This window comes from Microcebus murinus, chromosome 23, assembly GCF_040939455.1.
Source record: "Microcebus murinus isolate Inina chromosome 23, M.murinus_Inina_mat1.0, whole genome shotgun sequence".
NCBI lineage: Eukaryota > Metazoa > Chordata > Mammalia > Primates > Cheirogaleidae > Microcebus > Microcebus murinus.
In genome coordinates this window covers 20,514,016-20,532,226 of record NC_134126.1, presented here as the reverse complement: position 1 = coordinate 20,532,226, position 18,211 = coordinate 20,514,016, and the positions used below count along the sequence as shown (strand labels likewise).

The following is an 18,211-nucleotide window of genomic DNA, read 5'->3' as shown; positions in this document are numbered from 1 at the left end:
AAGTTTTATCACAATCTTCTTGCAGATGCCAACTGATTGACAGAATTACTAGAAAGAATAATATCATACGGAAGTTAGAAAATCTCAATCCAACTCCAAAATTCTGTGTTAAAGATGGATAAATGTGTGTGCCTGCTCACATACACACATGCCAGTTTAGAGGTAAATCTATGTTGCCCATTTCCTCTCTAATAAATGAGCACATTGGGTCTGGCGACGTGGATTATGTGGCATTACAGAAAAAATGCTTAGGAAAACTTTTATGCTTAGTGTTAATTTTGTTGAAAGTATGGTGGATTCAGAAACCAAATATTGATAAATTTATATTTATCCCATGAGTATAATTTCCTTAACCAAGCTCTATTTATTTGACTGAACAAAATACTTCTGATAGGAAAGTCAATTAAGTGAGAGGAGGTAAAAAAAAATACTATATTTCAGTCAGCATATTAGTACTTTTTTGGGCCATGGCAGACACTGAATGTCACGAATGTAGTTTTACTCACATTCTCCTTCATATGATATTCTCGGAAACTTGGGATAAGAATAAGATAATCTTTTTCCTGGTGCCTTAGGATTAAAGGATTCAAATATTCTAAATACCAAGTTAGTTTTTTTGTGTGTTTGTTTTGGTATGAAAAGACCTCTAAAAGAGAGAAAAACTATAAAAAACAGAAGATTTAAAAAAAAATTTTCCCCATAAGGATACCTTAGATAGGACTAATAAAAACTTGGTAGATCTAAAATACAAAATTCACCTCTCTTCTCTCTCTCATGACCTAACTCTGCTTGGCTACACTCTTGGCTCCCCAAACCTTGACTTCCTCCTGCCCTACTTCTCTTTCTCCTGCACTTTCAGCAGACCCTCCTCCCTTTCCTATACTGCTCCTTCTTAAATATATCTTCTTTCCTAAACAATATATCTTTTAAGGTATATGACTATGAGGACCAAAATGGTGGGTCTTACAGCTTTAAACCTGGTCCAGATAAGATTTCTATAATCTAATTAATGACTTGCCAACCTTGCTTAAGAAAAGGCACAAGTTCACTAAAGACTTTAGGATTGCCTTAGGAATTTATAGACTTGGACTTCCCACTCTCCATTAATTAGTTCATCTCCTTGTGACACCTGGATATTGTAAAGCTTGTTTTGTAAAAGATGAATCGCATATAAAAATGATATCAAACACATAGGACAATATGTAACTACAGACAGATATATAGAGAATATAAAAGTGAGACAAGAACTCTTAGCAGTTATTCCTGGAGTCTCTCCTGTTCAAATTTATTGGTTAAAAATCCATACCACTAGATAAAATGAACAAATTACTATAAATGCCAACCTATCAGATGAAGATACAGAAAGGAAAATAAAATCAATATCCTAGCAAACTGAATTCAAAAGGATTATACAACATGACCAAGTGGGATTTATTCCTGGAGTGCCAGGATGGGTCAACATATGAATATCAATCAATATAATATACCATATTAACAATATAAAGAAAAAAACCCATATAGTCCTCTCAGTTGATGTATTAAAAAGCATTTGACAAAATTCAACCTCTTTCATTATAAAAATACTCAACAAAATGGTAAACAATAGAAACTAATATAAACATAATAATGAACATATATGAAAAACTCACAGCTGATGTCATATTCAACAGTGAAAAACTGAAAGCTTTTCCTCGAAGATCATGAACAAGACAAGGACGCTAGCTTTCACCACTTCTATTCAATGTAATATTGGATGTTATAGCTAGAGCAATTAGGCAAGAGAAAGAAAAGGCATCCAAATTGAAAAGGAAGAAGCACAACTATTTCTGTTCTCAGATCTCAGATAATATGATCTCGTATGGAGAAAACATTAAAGAGAACACTAAAAAACCTGTTAGAATTAATAAATTTGACAAAGTTGCTGGATACAAAACCAACATAGAAAAGTCAGGTATGTTTCTATTCACTAAGAATGAGCAATCTGAAAAAAGTAAGAAAATAGTTTTCATTTACAATAGTATCAAAAAATAAAATACTTAAGAATGAGTTTACCAATGAGGGTGAAAGACTTTTATACTGAAAACTACAAAATCTTGTTGAAAGAAATTAAGGACAACTAAGTGGAAGAACATCCCATATTCATGGATTGGTCATCCTGAATCAATACTACCCAAAGATATCAATACTCCCCAAAGTGACCTACAGATTCAATGCAGTCCCTATCAAAATCCCATGCTTTTTGCAGAAATAGAAAAAGCCATCCTAAAATTTACATGGATCTCAAGGGACCCAAAATACCCAAAACAATCTTGAAAAAGAACAAAGTTGGAGTTCTCACACTTTCTGATTGCAAAACTTAATACAAAGCTGCAGTAATAAAAACAGTATGGTTTTGGTACAAAAACAGACATATAAACTAATGGAATACTATAGAAAGCCTAGAAATAAACTTTCTCATATATTGTCAGATAATTTTCAAAAAGAGTGCTAAAACCATGCAATGGGGAAAGGACCATCTTTTTGAACAAATAGCATTGAGAAAATCACATATCCACGTGCAAAACAATGAAGTTGAATGCTTACTTTATGCCATATACAAAAATTAACTCAAAATGGATCAATGATCTACACATAAAAGACAAAACTTAAAATTCTTGGAAGAAAACAGAGGGAAAGTTTCATAACATTGAATTTGGCAATGATTTCTTGGATATGACACCAAAAGTATAGGCAATTTAGGAAAAAATACTTGAATGGGACTTCACTAAAATGAAAAACTTCTGAGCATCAAAGACCACTATCAACAAAGTGAAAAGGTAAAGTATGGGAGAAAATATTTAGAAATCATATATCTAATAAGGGATTAGTATTCAGATGTATAAAGAACTCCCACAATTCAATAATATAAAAATGACAATCTTATTTTTAAAATGGGCAAATAACTCAGATATTTTTCCAAAGAAGATATAGAGATGGCCAATACATATATGAAAAGATACTCAGTATTACTAATTGTTAGGGAAATGCATATCAAAACCACAATTAGATAGTATTTCACACCCATTAGGATAGCTATTATTAATAAATAAATAAATAACAAGTATAGCAAGGATATGGAGAAAGTGGCACACTTGTGTGTTGCCGTTGGGAATATAAAATGGTGCAGCTGTTGTAGAAGATAGCATGGCAGTTCCTCAAAATAATGAAACATGGAATTATCGTATGATTTAGCAATTCCACTTCTTGGTATATACCCAAAAGTATTGAAAGCAGGAGCTTGAACAGATATTTGCATACCAATGTTTATAGCAGTTTTATTCACAATAGCCAAAAGGTAGAAACTAATTGTCCATCAACAGATAAATGAGTAAACAAAATGTGGTATGCACACACAATGAGATATTATTCAGCCTTAAAAAGGAGTGGAATTCTTACATATGCTACAACATGGATGAACCCTGAAAATATGCTTAGTGAAAGAAGCCAGTCACAAAAAGACAAGTATGTATGATTCCAATTATATGAGGTGCCTGGAATAGTCAAATTCATAGAGACAAAAAATAGAATAGTCATTGCCAGGGATTGAAGGCAATGGACAGTTAATGCTTAATGGGTACAAAATTTCAGCTTGGGAAGATAAAAGAGTTCTGGGGATGAATGGTGGTGATGGTTGCACAACAATGTGTGTGTTCAATGCCACTGAACTGTGCACCAAAAAGTGGTTGAAACAGTAAATTTTGTTATGCATATTTTACCAAAATAAAAACATTCAGATGCATAAACAGGGAAAAAATAAATCCATGCCTGGTTTCAGAGACCACCTAACTACCATTTTCGAGGAATATTCTGATTCAGTAGGGGTGAAGAAGATATCACAACTTCCTAGAAAACAGAAGATAGAATAGTAGCCTGCCTCTCCTCCCTAAATTACAAGAGCCTGCTGAGCATTTAAAATACTTTGGCTCAGAAAAAAAGGAAAAAAATCAGACCAAATAATAGCTTTTCAGATTAAGCAATTAGATACAGCCAAGAACAAGGACACTTCTATGTCTAGTCTACACAAAGACAACTGTCATTATTGTAAGGGAAGGGACACTGGAAGAACACCTGCTCTGCCTTAGCTAGAAAGATAGAATCAAAAAAGGAAAAGCACAAATTTTGACAGGCAACACCTCTCTGTGAATATAGCTACTCTGTTCTGTCTGTAACTGCCCTTGACACAAAAGAGAGAGATTTATCTGCAATTGTAGAAATAGAAGGTCAATACTGGGGGCACATTATCTATCACAAACCTTATTTTTCCATCATTCCTTCTTAGGAATAACCCAGATGTCTCTATAGTAGAAATTTCAAATAACTCTCAAACTCTGCCTTTGTATTTCTCTGCTGTCTCTTGAATTGGCACACTTTTCTGTTTAGGAATTTTATACCAGTACATCAGTTGAGAGGAGATCCACTTTGTAAATGAGATGCCAGCGTTAAATGTGGACCCGGAAGGCTTTTTCTTTAATTCCCAGGAGAAATCCCTAGTCTATAATTTGGTGATGACATAGACCTGATGCCTTCATGATCAACATCTCTAACCTCAAATCTGTCTCTAAGAGCCTCCGGGACAAAGACCTTTTAGATGCGGGGATTCATAGCAGAGGTTAAACCCTTAAAGGTCCCTATCAATTTAGCTATGCACTTCTTGAAATTGGCCCAAAATCTACTAAAAAATAAGAGGCCATTGAACAACTGCGGTCCATTGTATCCACACACCTCCAGAAAGGTACCTCAGTCAACACAATACCTCGCTATGCTCTCTATTAGCCCTTGTAACAAACATACTGTTCATTCGATCAAAGTGATGACTGTGTATCACTTTGTACAAGATTTAAGCCTCATAAAAAAGATTGTACTTTCTCACTTCCCTGTAGTTCCCAACCCTAATACCATCCTATCTTCAATCCCTGAGGCAGCTGCTTAATTTAGAGCAGCAGGTCTGTGCTCAGCATTTTTTCATATACTCTTGCACTCAGACTCACAGTATCTTTTTGGTTTCATTTGCAACAGTTATATCCCAAGAGTTTACAGAAATGCACTCTTCATTCTGACAATTAGCTAACCATGACCTTAGTGTGCAGAATATGGCCTTCCTAAATTGTCCACGTCCTAATCCCTGCGTCAGATCCGGCCTCTTGGCGGACTGCTGTCCTGATTCTCTGGCTCCTTTCACAAGTAGGGCCAGTGTGATGGAGTGACCACAGGCAGGAAGCAATTCTACACAAAAAGTGTTTATTGCAGAAAAGAAGGGAGCTATGCAAAGTCAGAGTATGTTCCAGAAAGGAACAGCTCAGTCTCCATGAGTGGAGAAAGACGTTGAGGATTCCCAGATGGTTTCCTTTTATTGGCCTGGCCAGGGATGGGTTTATGGGAGGTGTGGGATGGTACCAGATGATTGACATATATGATTGACAGGTGTTCCTAAATCAAAGTTGCAGCTCCACAGGTGTGTGTGCCTCAAACCTCTTTGAAGTTGTTAGCTGCATTTTCCTGCAGTCCTTTCCTGCCCTGCCCCACTTCTCTACCCCTAGGAACCACCCTCCTGGCCTGTATCTGCCACCTGCAGATTTGGTCCCTGCCCAAAACCTGGAAGCTGTGGCTATGTTATGTTACATGGAAAAAGGGATTGAAGACAACAGTTGGAATTACGTTTAAGCATATGATGTGAGAAAGGCTCAAGTGAACATTGTTGGCCTGGAAAATGGAATGGGCCATGAGACAAAGACTGTGGGCAGGGGGCGGAGCAAGATGGCGGACGAATAACACCGCCAGACAGAGGGTCTCTGCAGAAAAGACCGATTCTAGCAGAAACTAGAGGAAAGAAGCAAGAAGACGAGCATACAGCGGACAAGGGCCGGAAGGAGGGGTACCTGAGACCCCGGGAGACTCCACGGGAGGAGGCTGCGGAGGAGAACTGGAGGCTGAGACCACTGGAGCAGCCCGGAGACCAGCGGCAAGGGTAGGTGGATCTGCTGTTTCCCCTCCCCTGCATTCGGGACTGCTGGTGGGCTCCACAGCGGGTGGAGAGACCTGCGGACACCTGCTGGTGGGCTCCACAGTGGGTGGAGAGACCTGCGGACACCTGCCAACGGTGAGCCTGTAGCAGACGTGGCACCAGGTTCCCAACTTCCTCCGGGCACCTCCGTGTGCACGGACCCGAGCCGCGCGGCAGGCGCCATATTGCCTCCTCCCCCCCTCCGCCGACCCTACCCGCGGCTGCCCAGAGAGACAATAGAGCCACCAGCCGGAGGCACCTTCAGGGAACGGGACCTTCCCCTTTGGGACCCCGCCCGCCCTCCCAGGTGCTGCTGGCACCGTGTTCCCAGGAAAACGGTGCCGACTCAGAGGCTGAGAGACATAGACCCAGCTTGGGCTCCCTGTGGGTGAATTAGGACTGGAAATCCTCTCCCTGGTGGGAATACAGTTTGAAATCTGGGACCCAGAGGTCGGACCTGCAGACCAGATCCCCTGCACCGAGGGCTAGCATTGCCCGGGGCACAGAAGGGTTATACGTGAACAGCCTACTGAGGTCTCTGTGCCTCCAGGGGCGGATCGGCTTCCTAGAGGGCAACCCTCCTCCCAGGAGGAGGCCCTGCGCCCAACCCAGGTGGCGTTCCTGTGCAGGGAACCTCCCCGCCGGCATCGCAGTCCAGGGAGGCCTGGTGGCTTGTGGTCTGGCCTGCTGGCAGAGGCCCAGGAGTAGCTGCGGAGTTGGGGAGGGTGGAAAGAAGCGAGGCCTGCTGCAGACTGCGGGTCTCAGACAGCCCCACCCCCACACCCAGACTTTCTGGCTGAGCCGGACCATTCCAGCCCCGCCCTGACAGCAGAGAACAGAACTTTGACCCCTGCTAACTGCCTGAGGGCAGGCTTACCCAACCCAGCTCCGCCCAGAATGAGAGCTGATAACAGGACTCAAAATCAACACCATAGCCTGTTCCTCCAAGCAAACGCCACCTACTGACAGGGACGGCATCTTGCACAGCCTTTCCACGGCACCCACTGACTCAATATACAGGGAGTGGTCCAATTTCACCCACAGGCACCACCTAACGCCTCAGAAACTAAACAAGGTGTGTGAATACCCAAACAATAACCTAAGGAAAGAAACAACAACTGATCGACATGGGAAGAAATCAGCGAAAGAACTCAGGAAATATGAAGAACCAAACGGAAAACACACCCCCAAAGAGGAGCACCAGCCCCCTAGAAACGGACACCGACCAAAATCAGGCAACCAATATGACAGAAGAGGAATTTCGTATGTGGAACATAAGAACACTCACCCAGCTGCAACAACAACTCAACAACCAGCACCAAGAAACCACAAAAAATCTCCAGGATATGAGAAAAGAAATAGACACATTGAAGAAAAGTGTAACCGAACTCCTGGAAATGAAGAATCAATTCAAGGAACTACAAAATACAGTGGAAAGTCTCAAGAACAGGGTAGATGAAGCAGAAGAAAGAATCTCAGAGCTTGAAGATAACACCCTCCAATTAAATAAATCAGTCACAGAAATAGAGCAGAGAAACAAGAGAAAAGAGCAAAGCCTACAAGAGCTGTGGGATTATGTGAAGAAACCTAATGTGAGGGTCATAGGGTTACAGGAAGGGGAAGAAGACAACACTCAAGGGTTAGACAAGCTGTTTGAAGATATAATAGAGGAAAATTTCCCAGGCCTTGCTCAAAATCTTGATATACAAGTTCAAGAAGCTCAGAGGACCCCTGGGAGATTCAACGCAAACAGGAAGACATCACGACATGCAGTCATCAGACTAACCAAAGTATCAACTAAAGAGGCCCTTCTAAGAGCTGTAAGACAAAAGAAGCAAGTAACATACAAGGGAAAGCCAATTCGAATAACATCAGACTTCTCTAATGAGACTTTACAAGCAAGGAGAGACTGGGGCCCCATTCTCACTCTTTTGAAACAAAACAATGCCCAGCCTAGAATATTATTCCCTGCAAAACTGAGCTTCGTATATGAAGGAGAAATAAAAACATTCTCAGACAAGCAAAGGCTCAGAGAATTCACCAAGACAAGACCAGCCCTACAAGAAGTACTTAAAACAGCATTATGCACGGAACATCATAATAATAACCCACGAATATAAAAACAACCAAAACCCAAAGACATTAAAGGCCAGATATTACAATGGCTCAAGACAGAAATCATAGCAACAACATCCAACCCAACAGAATGATCAGTAATCTACCTTACCTATCAGTTCTCTCAATAAATGTGAATGGCTTAAACTCTCCACTCAAGAGACATAGGCTGGCTGAATGGATAAGAAAATACAGGCCAAGTATATGCTGTCTTCAGGAAACACATCTAACCTGCAAGGATGCATATAGACTAAAAATAAAAGGGTGGAGATCAATATTCCAAGCAAATAGAAGCCAAAAGAAGGCTGGTGTGGCAGTTCTAATTTCAGACAATTTAGTTTTTAAACCAACAAAAGTAGTAAAAGACAAAGAGGGTCATTATATAATGGTGAAGGGCACAGTCCAACAAGAAGAGATAACAATTTTAAATATATATGCACCCAACTTAGGTGCACCCAGATTCATAAAGCAAACCTTACTGGAGCTAAGCAAATGGATTAATAGCAACTCCATAATCGCCGGAGATTTCAACACCCCACTGACGGCACGAGACAGATCCTCCAAACAGAAAATTAATAAAGAAATAATGGACTTAAACAAAACTCTAGAACAATTGGGTCTGACAGACATCTACAGAACATTCTACCCAAAATCCACTGAATATACGTTCTTCTCATCAGCTCACGGGACATTCTCTAAGATTGACCATATCCTAGGACACAAAGAAAATCTCAAGAAATTTAAAAAAATAGAAATCATACCATGTACTTTCTCAGATCACAGTGGAATAAAACTAGAAATCAACCCTAACAGAAACTCACATTTCTACACAAAAACGTGGAAATTAAACAACCTCCTACTAAATGATTACTTCGTAAATGAAGAAATCAAGACAGAAATAAAAAACTTCTATGAAGAAAACGACAATGGAGAGACAAGTTATCAACTCCTCTGGGACACAGCTAAAGCAGTTCTGAGAGGAAAGTTTATCTCCATAAATGCCTATAACCAAAAGACAAGAAGATCACAAATAGACAATTTAATGAAACGACTCAAAGAGCTAGAAAAAGAAGAACAGACCAACCCCAAACCCAGCAGAAGAAGTGAAATCAACAAGATCAAATCAGAACTAAACGAAATTGAAAACAGGAAAGCTATTCAGGAGATTAATAAAACAAAAAGTTGGTTCTTTGAAAAAATAAACAAAATTGACACACCATTGGCTAAGCTAACGAAAAGCAGAAAAGAGAAATCTCTAATAAGCTCCATCAGGAATAAAAAAGGAGATATCACAACTGATCCCAAAGAGATACAAGATACAATTTATGAATACTACAAAAATCTTTATGCACACAAACTGGAAAATGTGGAGGAAATGGACAAATTTCTAGAAACTCACAGCCTCCCTAGGCTCAACCAGGAAGAAATAGATTCCCTGAACAGACCAATCTCAGCAGCTGAAATAGAAACAGCAATTAAAAATCTCCCTAAAAAGAAAAGTCCCGGTCCAGATGGCTTCACACCCGAATTTTACCATACTTACAAAGAAGAACTAGTACCTATCTTGCAGAAACTATTCCACAACATCGAGAAGAACGGAAACCTCCCCGACACCTTTTATGAAGCGAATATTACTCTGATACCAAAACCAGGAAAGGATGCAACAAAAAAAGAAAACTACAGACCAATATCCCTAATGAATATAGATGCAAAAATTTTCAACAAAATCTTAGCTAACCGAATCCAGACACTTATCAAAAAAATAATCCACCACGACCAAGTGGGCTTCATCCCAGGGATGCAGGGATGGTTCAACATACGTAAATCTATAAATGCAATTCACCACATAAACAGAAGCAAAAACAAAGACCACATGATTCTTTCAATAGATGCAGAAAAAGCTTTTGACAAAATTCAACACCCTTTCATGATACGAACACTTAAGAAAATAGGCATAGAAGGGACATACCTAAAAATGATACAAGCCATATATGACAGACCCATAGCCAACATCATACTGAATGGGGAAAGATTGAAATCATTCCCACTTAGAACTGGAACCAGACAAGGCTGCCCACTATCTCCACTTCTGTTCAACATAGTGCTGGAAATCTTGGCTACAGCAATCAGACAGGAAAATGGAATCAAAGGTATCCAAATAGGGGCAGAAGAGATCAAATTTTCACTGTTTGCAGATGATATGATATTGTATCTAGAAAACCCCAAGGATTCAACCAAGAAACTCCTGGAACTGATCAATGAATTTAGTAAAGTCTCAGGATACAAAATCAATACACAGAAATCAGAGGCATTCATATACGCCAACAACAATCTAATTGAGAACCAAATCAAAGACTCAATTCCCTTCACAATAGCAACAAAGAAATTAAAGTACCTAGGAATATATTTAACCAAAGAGGTAAAAGACCTCTACAGGGAGAACTATGAAACACTGAGGAAGGAAATAGCAGAGGATGTAAACAGATGGAAATCCATACCATGCTCGTGGATCGGCAGACTCAATATCATCAAAATGTCTATACTACCCAAACTGATCTACAGATTCAATGCAATACCTATTAAAATCCCATCAGCATTCTTCACAGATATAGAAAAAATAATTTTACGCTTCGTATGGAACCAAAGAAGACCCCGAATATCCAGAGCAATTCTAGGCAACAAAAACAAAATGGGAGGCATTAATATGCCAGATATCAAACTATACTACAAAGCTGTAGTAATTAAAACAATATGGTATTGGCACAAAAACAGGAATATTGACCAGTGGAACAGATGTGAGAATCCTGATATAAAACCATCCTCATATAGCCATCTCATCTTTGACAAAGCAGACAAAAACATACGCTGGGGAAAAGAATCTCTCTTCAATAAATGGTGCTGGGAAAACTGGATAGCCACCTGTATAAGGCTAAAACAGGACCCACACCTTTCACCTCTCACAAAAACCAACTCACGCTGGATAACAGACTTAAACCTAAGATATGAAACTATTAGAACTCTAGAGGAAAAAGTTGGAAACACTCTCCTAGACATCGGCCTGGGCAAAGAGTTTATGAAGAAGTCCCCAAAGGCAATCACAGCAGCAACAAAAATAAATAAATGGGACATGATGAAACTACAAAGCTTCTGCACAGCCAAAGAAATAGTCATGAAAGTAAACAGACAACCTACAGAATGGGAGAAAATTTTTGCATCCTATGCATCCGATAAGGGACTGATAACTAGAATATACTTAGAACTCACGAAAATTAGGAAGAAAAAATCAAATAACCCCATTAAAAAGTGGGCAAAAGACTTGAACAGAAATTTTTCTAAAGAAGACAGAAGAATGGCCAACAAACATATGAAGAAATGCTCAACATCTCTAATCATCAGGGAAATGCAAATCAAAACCACAATGAGATATCACTTAACCCCAGTGAGAATGGCCTTTATCAAAAAATCTCCAAACAATAAATGCTGGCGTGGTTGCGGAGAGAGAGGAACACTCCTACACTGCTGGTGGGACTGCAAACTAGTTCAACCTCTGTGGAAAGCAATATGGAGATACCTTAAAGCGATACAAGTGAATCTACCATTTGATCCAGCAATCCCATGCTGGGCATCTACCCAAATGATCCAGTGACACTCTACAAAAAAGACACCTGCACTCGAATGTTTATAGCAGCACAATTCATAATTGCAAGGCTGTGGAAACAGCCCAAGTGCCCATCAATCCAAGAATGGATTAATAAAATGTGGTATATGTATACCATGGAGTACTATTCAGCTCTAAGAAACAATGGTGATATAGCACATCTTATATTTTCCTGGTTAGAGCTGGAACCCATACTACTAAGTGAAGTATCCCAAGAATGGAAAAACAAGCACCAGATATATTCTCCAGAAAACTGGTATTAACCGAGTAGCACCTAAGTGGACACATAGGTACTACAGTAATAGGGTATTGGGCAGGTGGGAGGGGGGAGGGGGGAGGGGGGTGGGTATATACATACATAATGAGTGAGATGTGCACCATCTGGGGGATGGTCATGATGGAGACTCAGACTTTTGGGGGGAGGGGGGGAAATGGGCATTTATTGAAACCTTAAAATCTGTACTCCCATAATATGCCGAAAAAAAAAAAAAAAAAAAAAAGGCTGGAAGCTATTCACAACTTTCCCCGGCCAACTGCTAAAAGTCAACTTAGAGGACTGCTTGGTCTCATAGAATCTATGAGGATCCTTGGTCTCTTAGCATCTCAATGGCCGTTGGATATTTGGTTCTTACTTAGCTTTCCTGAACTGGCTGTGCCTTTATGTGATCTAATGAAAGTGGACACACATGAGTCCTTGCTCTGGATAGACTCATTAGAAACTACTTTTGTCATTTAAAGGAGGATCATTAACCTCTTTATTCTCATGCTCCCCAATTACTATAAAACTTTCTTTCTATTTGTACGTGAAAGATCAGGTAAGCTTTGGGGATTCTAATTCAGCCACTCAATGGACATCAGAACCATTAGTCTCCCACTAATATTACCTAGTTTAAGTTATTTAATGAATGTCAGAAGAGTAAGAAGTGAAAGAAATAGAATGTGAAGCCAGGCAGCTTGACTCCAGAACCTATGATCTCATCCATTAATTATTCAGCATCAAATCACCAAAAAACTATGCAGAACTTACCATATAAAATGTTACCTCAAATAGTCCTCTCTGACTAGGATATTTTTGCTTTTTTAAAAAATAGGGATTTTCACTGTAATTTTAATATAGATATATTTGCTTTCTTTTTGTTCTATCAGCATACCAGAAAAATATATTGTTACACATACAAAATGATCACATTATTATATAACACACTACTATCTCTAAGGGCTCAGCCTAATTTTTAAACATGAAAATTCCAATCTTGACTAGCTGAGTGACTTGGCCATATTCCTAGGTTCCACATTTCTTATTTGTAAAATGGAAATAGAATTCTAAGGCAAAGCATTTTTTTAAAAAAAGTTATTTAAAAAATATTATCCAGTAAAACGGACCTTTGGGGGTGCACAGTTCTATGAATTTTAAGAAAGAAATACCATCAGGATACAAAAGAGTTTTATCATCCTTGAAACACACCCATGTGATCCTCTTATGGTCACATCCTCTTCCCACCCATTACCCTTGGCAATTGCTGATATTTTTCTCCATATCTGTAGTTTGCCTTGTTTAGCATGTCATATAAAGGAATCTCACAGTTTGTGGCTGTTTGAGACCAGTTTCTTTCACTCAGCATAATACTTCTTTAGCATTTATCAATATTTTGTTCCTTTTTATTGCTAGGTAGTATTTCTTTATTTAAGGTAGTATTCCTTAGTCAAACCAAAGTTTGACTATTTACTCACTTAGGGACATCTGAATTGTTTCCAGCTTTTGACAATGATGAATAGAGCTGCTATAAACATTCAAGTGCAGGTTTTTATGTAAAAAATATTTTTGTGTTAAAAAAAGAGAAATGTTTCCATTTCTCTAGGGTAAATACCCAGGAGTGAGCCATGGCATACTCAGTTTTCTCTCCAGATATGGATTCCTAGAATTGAGGGGACAGTTGGCTTCATTGATCATCTTTGAGAGAGGATCCTATAATGCAGTATCTATAAATAAAAGGTAACTTAGTAAATTTTGCATGATGATACTACCAGAGGCCAATAAAGGAGAAATGAGCTTACTGTAAACAGTAAAGTTACTATATTGGTTACATTCCTCTGGGTAAAAAAATTCTCCTGTTTAGTCTGAACTGTAGTTGTCATATTTTTTTAAGTCTTCACAGTCAGAGAACATATGTGCCTTGTTGGTAAATTTTAACATACTGTATCACATGGTTCTGGCCAGCATCATTTAGTTAAGTATCACTTTAGACAACAGTGGGCTTAGAGAAAACATAGTGTACACATCTACATTGGAAATGCCAACACTTTCCTTTTTTTTTTTTTTTAAGAAAAAGCCTCTTTTGAGTATAACAAATGTTAATTGGTTTAGATATTTTAGCTGTGTTTCCCTGAATCCCTCAGAATCTTATTCAAGTTACTGACAGAAGAAAAGGCCTCATAAAAAAGAGATGTGGATTGTATCAATGAGGAATAAAACTGGTTTTTTTCCCCTCAAAAAAAGGCTATTAGACATAAGATACAAGGATCAGACACCTTCTCATTAACCTTTCAAAATGAATCTATTTCAGGCCAGGCTTGAAAATGTTTTCTCTCTAAAAGCTACCATGCAGTCTAACAGTTAATTGTTATTCTTATCAAAGAATGACCCACATTAACATTTACTTGGGGTTGTTAGCATATTTATAAAAAAGGGGAGGGGGAAATGAGCATTCTTTTCTCTGGTGTTCTTTGTTATGGGGTGTTATGGAGGAAAGTCCCTAGAAAAAAATGAAGTAAATATTATGAACCAATATTTCAGACTCACCTATAAATATAAAAATGCCCATACCCATCTCAGCCTTGAACTGGCAGACTACTGATTAGATTTTAATTACCTTTAGATACATACAAGATGTTTTGGGGCCACTGTGCTTTCTTTCTTGATGTAAACAGCATTAAACTAGTTAACAAAGCCCATCGCCGAGAACAGAGGTCAAAAGATAATCTCTTCACTTAGGTACAGTGAGATTAATGATTGGAGCAAACTGCTCTCTCTGATTATTCCATGAGATTGCATTTTTTTTTCTCTTGACACCATGGTAGGGATTCTAATACTGTGAAAAATGAACTGCTTAAGAAGAATCTGAATGTGGGACATGCCCAACAGTTTGGTAGATATTAAAATGCTTTAGGTCTGAGTGAGCATGTATATATAGAGAGAGAAAATGGAGATGAAACTGCTCTTTATAAAATTAATAACGGGCCATCAGGCAGGAACTGTGGTAGGGGAACATATGTACATGTATGACCAGCCATTGTTCCCTACCTTGCCTTCATGTCATTGCTTACGACTCAGGAGACACACAGTTGATGGTCATAAGTATTCTTAGCTTTCTTCATTGCTTCCACAGATAACATCACCCTTGTGAAACCTAGGCTAGTTTTTGAGATATCTTCCAGGCCCGGCATTCCAGTGGACTGGCTGGCCCACCCACACCTGTGGCCCATACCAAGGAACTGAATCAATTGCTCTTGCAACTCCAGCCCAAAAACAAACTTAGCAAAAAAAGACAATTTCTACACACCTATATTTCCTCCCCGAACCCAGCCAGTTAGTAGATCCAATTGCCTATGCCTTTGCTTGCCAAACTGTCTTTAAAAATGCTTTCTCCCTAATTCTTGGGGAAACAGATTTGAGAAATTTCTCCTGTCTCTTCGCATGGCACTTGGGATATTAAACTCTTTCTCTGCTGTAACCCCTGCTGTCTCAGGGTGGGTATTGGCTTCCTCTTGAGTAAGTGGGCAATGAACCTGGTAAGGCTGTAATAGAGATTTTTAAAAACTCTTGCTCCAAAAATTAGATATTAGAATGTTTATATAATGTCAATAAATGATTTATGGGCTTCCATGGCTTATTTTGCTTTTAGGAAAAAAAGACTAAATGTTATTTTGAAATACATTAAAAGTAGATGGTGCACTTCATTCAAGATTTGACACTTTGCATTAGGTTTGAGAAAGTGACAGGCAAATCTCCTTAGTTAATAACAATGATAGATGCAGCTAAGTAGTTTTCATTAGTTTTAAGGGACAGAGGATTTTTTTCAGAGTTTAGATAGTTTGCTGCAAATCATAACATCAAAAATTTTAATGTGACTTGGAAATTAAAATGCTATTATTTAGTTCTTTTTTTTTTTTTTTTGAGACAGAGTCTCACTTTGTTGCCCAGGCTAGAGTGAGTGCCATGGTGTCAGCCTAGCTCATAGCAACCTCAAACTCCTGGCTCAAGCAATCCTCCTGCCTCAGCCTCCCGAGTAGCTGGGACTACAGGCATTCGCCACCATGCCCGGCTAATTTTTTGTATATATATTAGTTGGCCAATTAATTTCTTTCTATTTTATAGTAGAGACGGGGTCTCGCTCTTGCTCAGGCTGGTTTCGAACTCCTGACCTCGAGCAATCCGCCCGCCTCGGCCTCCCAGAGAGCTAGGATTACAGGCGTGAGCCACCGCGCCCGGCCTATTATTTAGTTCTTTGCTAGACTTAAGAGAAAAACCATATGGTCTATTGGTAAGAACTGAACAACAGGAAATGCCCATCTCATTTCTGTAATTAAAATTTTAAAGCATTTATTTGCAAGGAAGGGAAGATATGAACTATACATGAAAACGGCCCAAATATAAGCTGTTTTGAGAGAGTAAAGCTTCTACGGTATTTGATTAGTTGTTAACACTGTGGTAGCATAAAAATGGTTAACACTTTTATATAAAATCCTAATTTTCATCAACATATTTGCTTACCTGGAAAATCTGGTTAACTAGGGGTTATTCAATTATGGAAGTATTTTTGCTTGAGAATCAGAAATAACAATATTGTCATAAAGATAGTTTTATTTTCAATGAATTATTAGAGGAAATGATAATGGAGTGAAGGTTCTGGGCTTTGAATAAACTTTTGTAGTATTTAATCACTACACTGTCCATATTTGCTCCAATGTTATGCAAAAGAGACCCCAGGTGAGACAATGTCACATTTCATATACCTTAGATGGATATAGTTATACTGAACACAAGGTATATCAAACCAGATGTTTGGAATAAATTTCATGTTAAACTAGACATCTCAAAGCATTCAACTTTCCTCAGGCCTCCAAAAAACTTAGCTTTATTTTCTTCCTTCCACATCTATTTTTTGCTTTTTAAAGCGGGTATTAGTATTAAACTTATGTGGTAGGAAAAACTTCATATTCTCAGGGGCTTTACCAAGATGAATAGTAACTGATAGGAGTGGTAAAGAAGTTTAGAGGTCTAGAATAGTCCTTTAAAAAAAAATTGCTAAAATACGTTGATGAATTTTCGTTAGAGGCAGTAAGTAAAGCACCCAAAACAGCACAGATTTGGGAGAGACAGGCCTATATTTGTATTTTAGTTTTTCTACTCATATTCGCCCATGTGAATCTGGGTATGTTGCTGATCCTCTCTAAACTCGTTTTCTTATTTGTAAACTGCAGATAAAATACCAATTTCCTACAGTTGTGGATTACATAAGGTATCACATGGGAAGCTTTTAATATAGAGCCTGCCAGAGACTTAGCATATGAAAAATGCTAGTTGTTATCATCATTATTCTCAATTATATTCACCCGGCCTTGTTTTACACAGTTGAAATTTAGAAAGAAATGGCTAGTCCAGTTGGCTGATAGAAAAAAAAAAAAATGAGGGGGAAAAATTCCTGTTTAGTAGGCGTTGATGCATTATTTTATCCTGTCCCTGTCTGACTTAGAAAGCTGAGAGGATACTGTCAACGGCCTAGAGTTTCCAGATGAGTGGAATCTGCAGTTCTAATCTACCCAGGAACAACACATGCCTAGTCAGAACAGAAGTGGAGAAAGTGGAGAACGGCTTCGTGGAGTGGAACAGTCAGCACTCATGCAAATAAAATACAGCCACAAAATAGAGGGGCTGAAGAAGATCTTCAGATGCATTTCCTTATGTATTAGATATTGCAAGTCCCTTGTGTTCCCTCTTTCTTTTGCTGATATCTAGCCTTGTTTATTATATTTCAACAAAGCTGAAGGAAGAAGCGTTTAAAGCAGGCCATTGACTATGAGATCGTGGTTCGGTTATGGTCGGGGAGGTGTTTGGGATCATTCCCTGGCACCAGTCATGTATTTGTGTTTTCAGGTTCCCCAGATTTTTGAGCATACCTGGAAATGACCCTCACCTGGTAGAATTCGAGCATAGAACCCAGAGCAGCACTGATGGTGTGGTTGTGCCTCATGTATTCGGCCACCACAGCAGACTCCTGTTGAATTCAGAACAAACGGAATATACTTTTCTTCACAACAGTGGTGTCCAGGCCGGGGGGCATGGAGAACTCCATTGCAACAAACCTGAAAGTTCGGGACCAGTTTTAAAGAAACAGCAG

At 38.8% G+C, this 18,211-nt stretch overlaps 1 protein-coding gene across 1 annotated transcript in view; it reads right to left on the bottom strand.

Annotated features, from left to right (window-relative positions):
* Positions 1-18,211, bottom strand: part of USH2A (usherin) — a 654,133-nt gene that overhangs the window by 163,754 nt on the left and 472,168 nt on the right. The window contains exon 48 of the mRNA XM_075997053.1: positions 18,008-18,176. Within this exon, the coding sequence (XP_075853168.1) occupies positions 18,008-18,176 (169 nt within the window). The remainder of the gene's footprint in view (positions 1-18,007; positions 18,177-18,211) is intronic.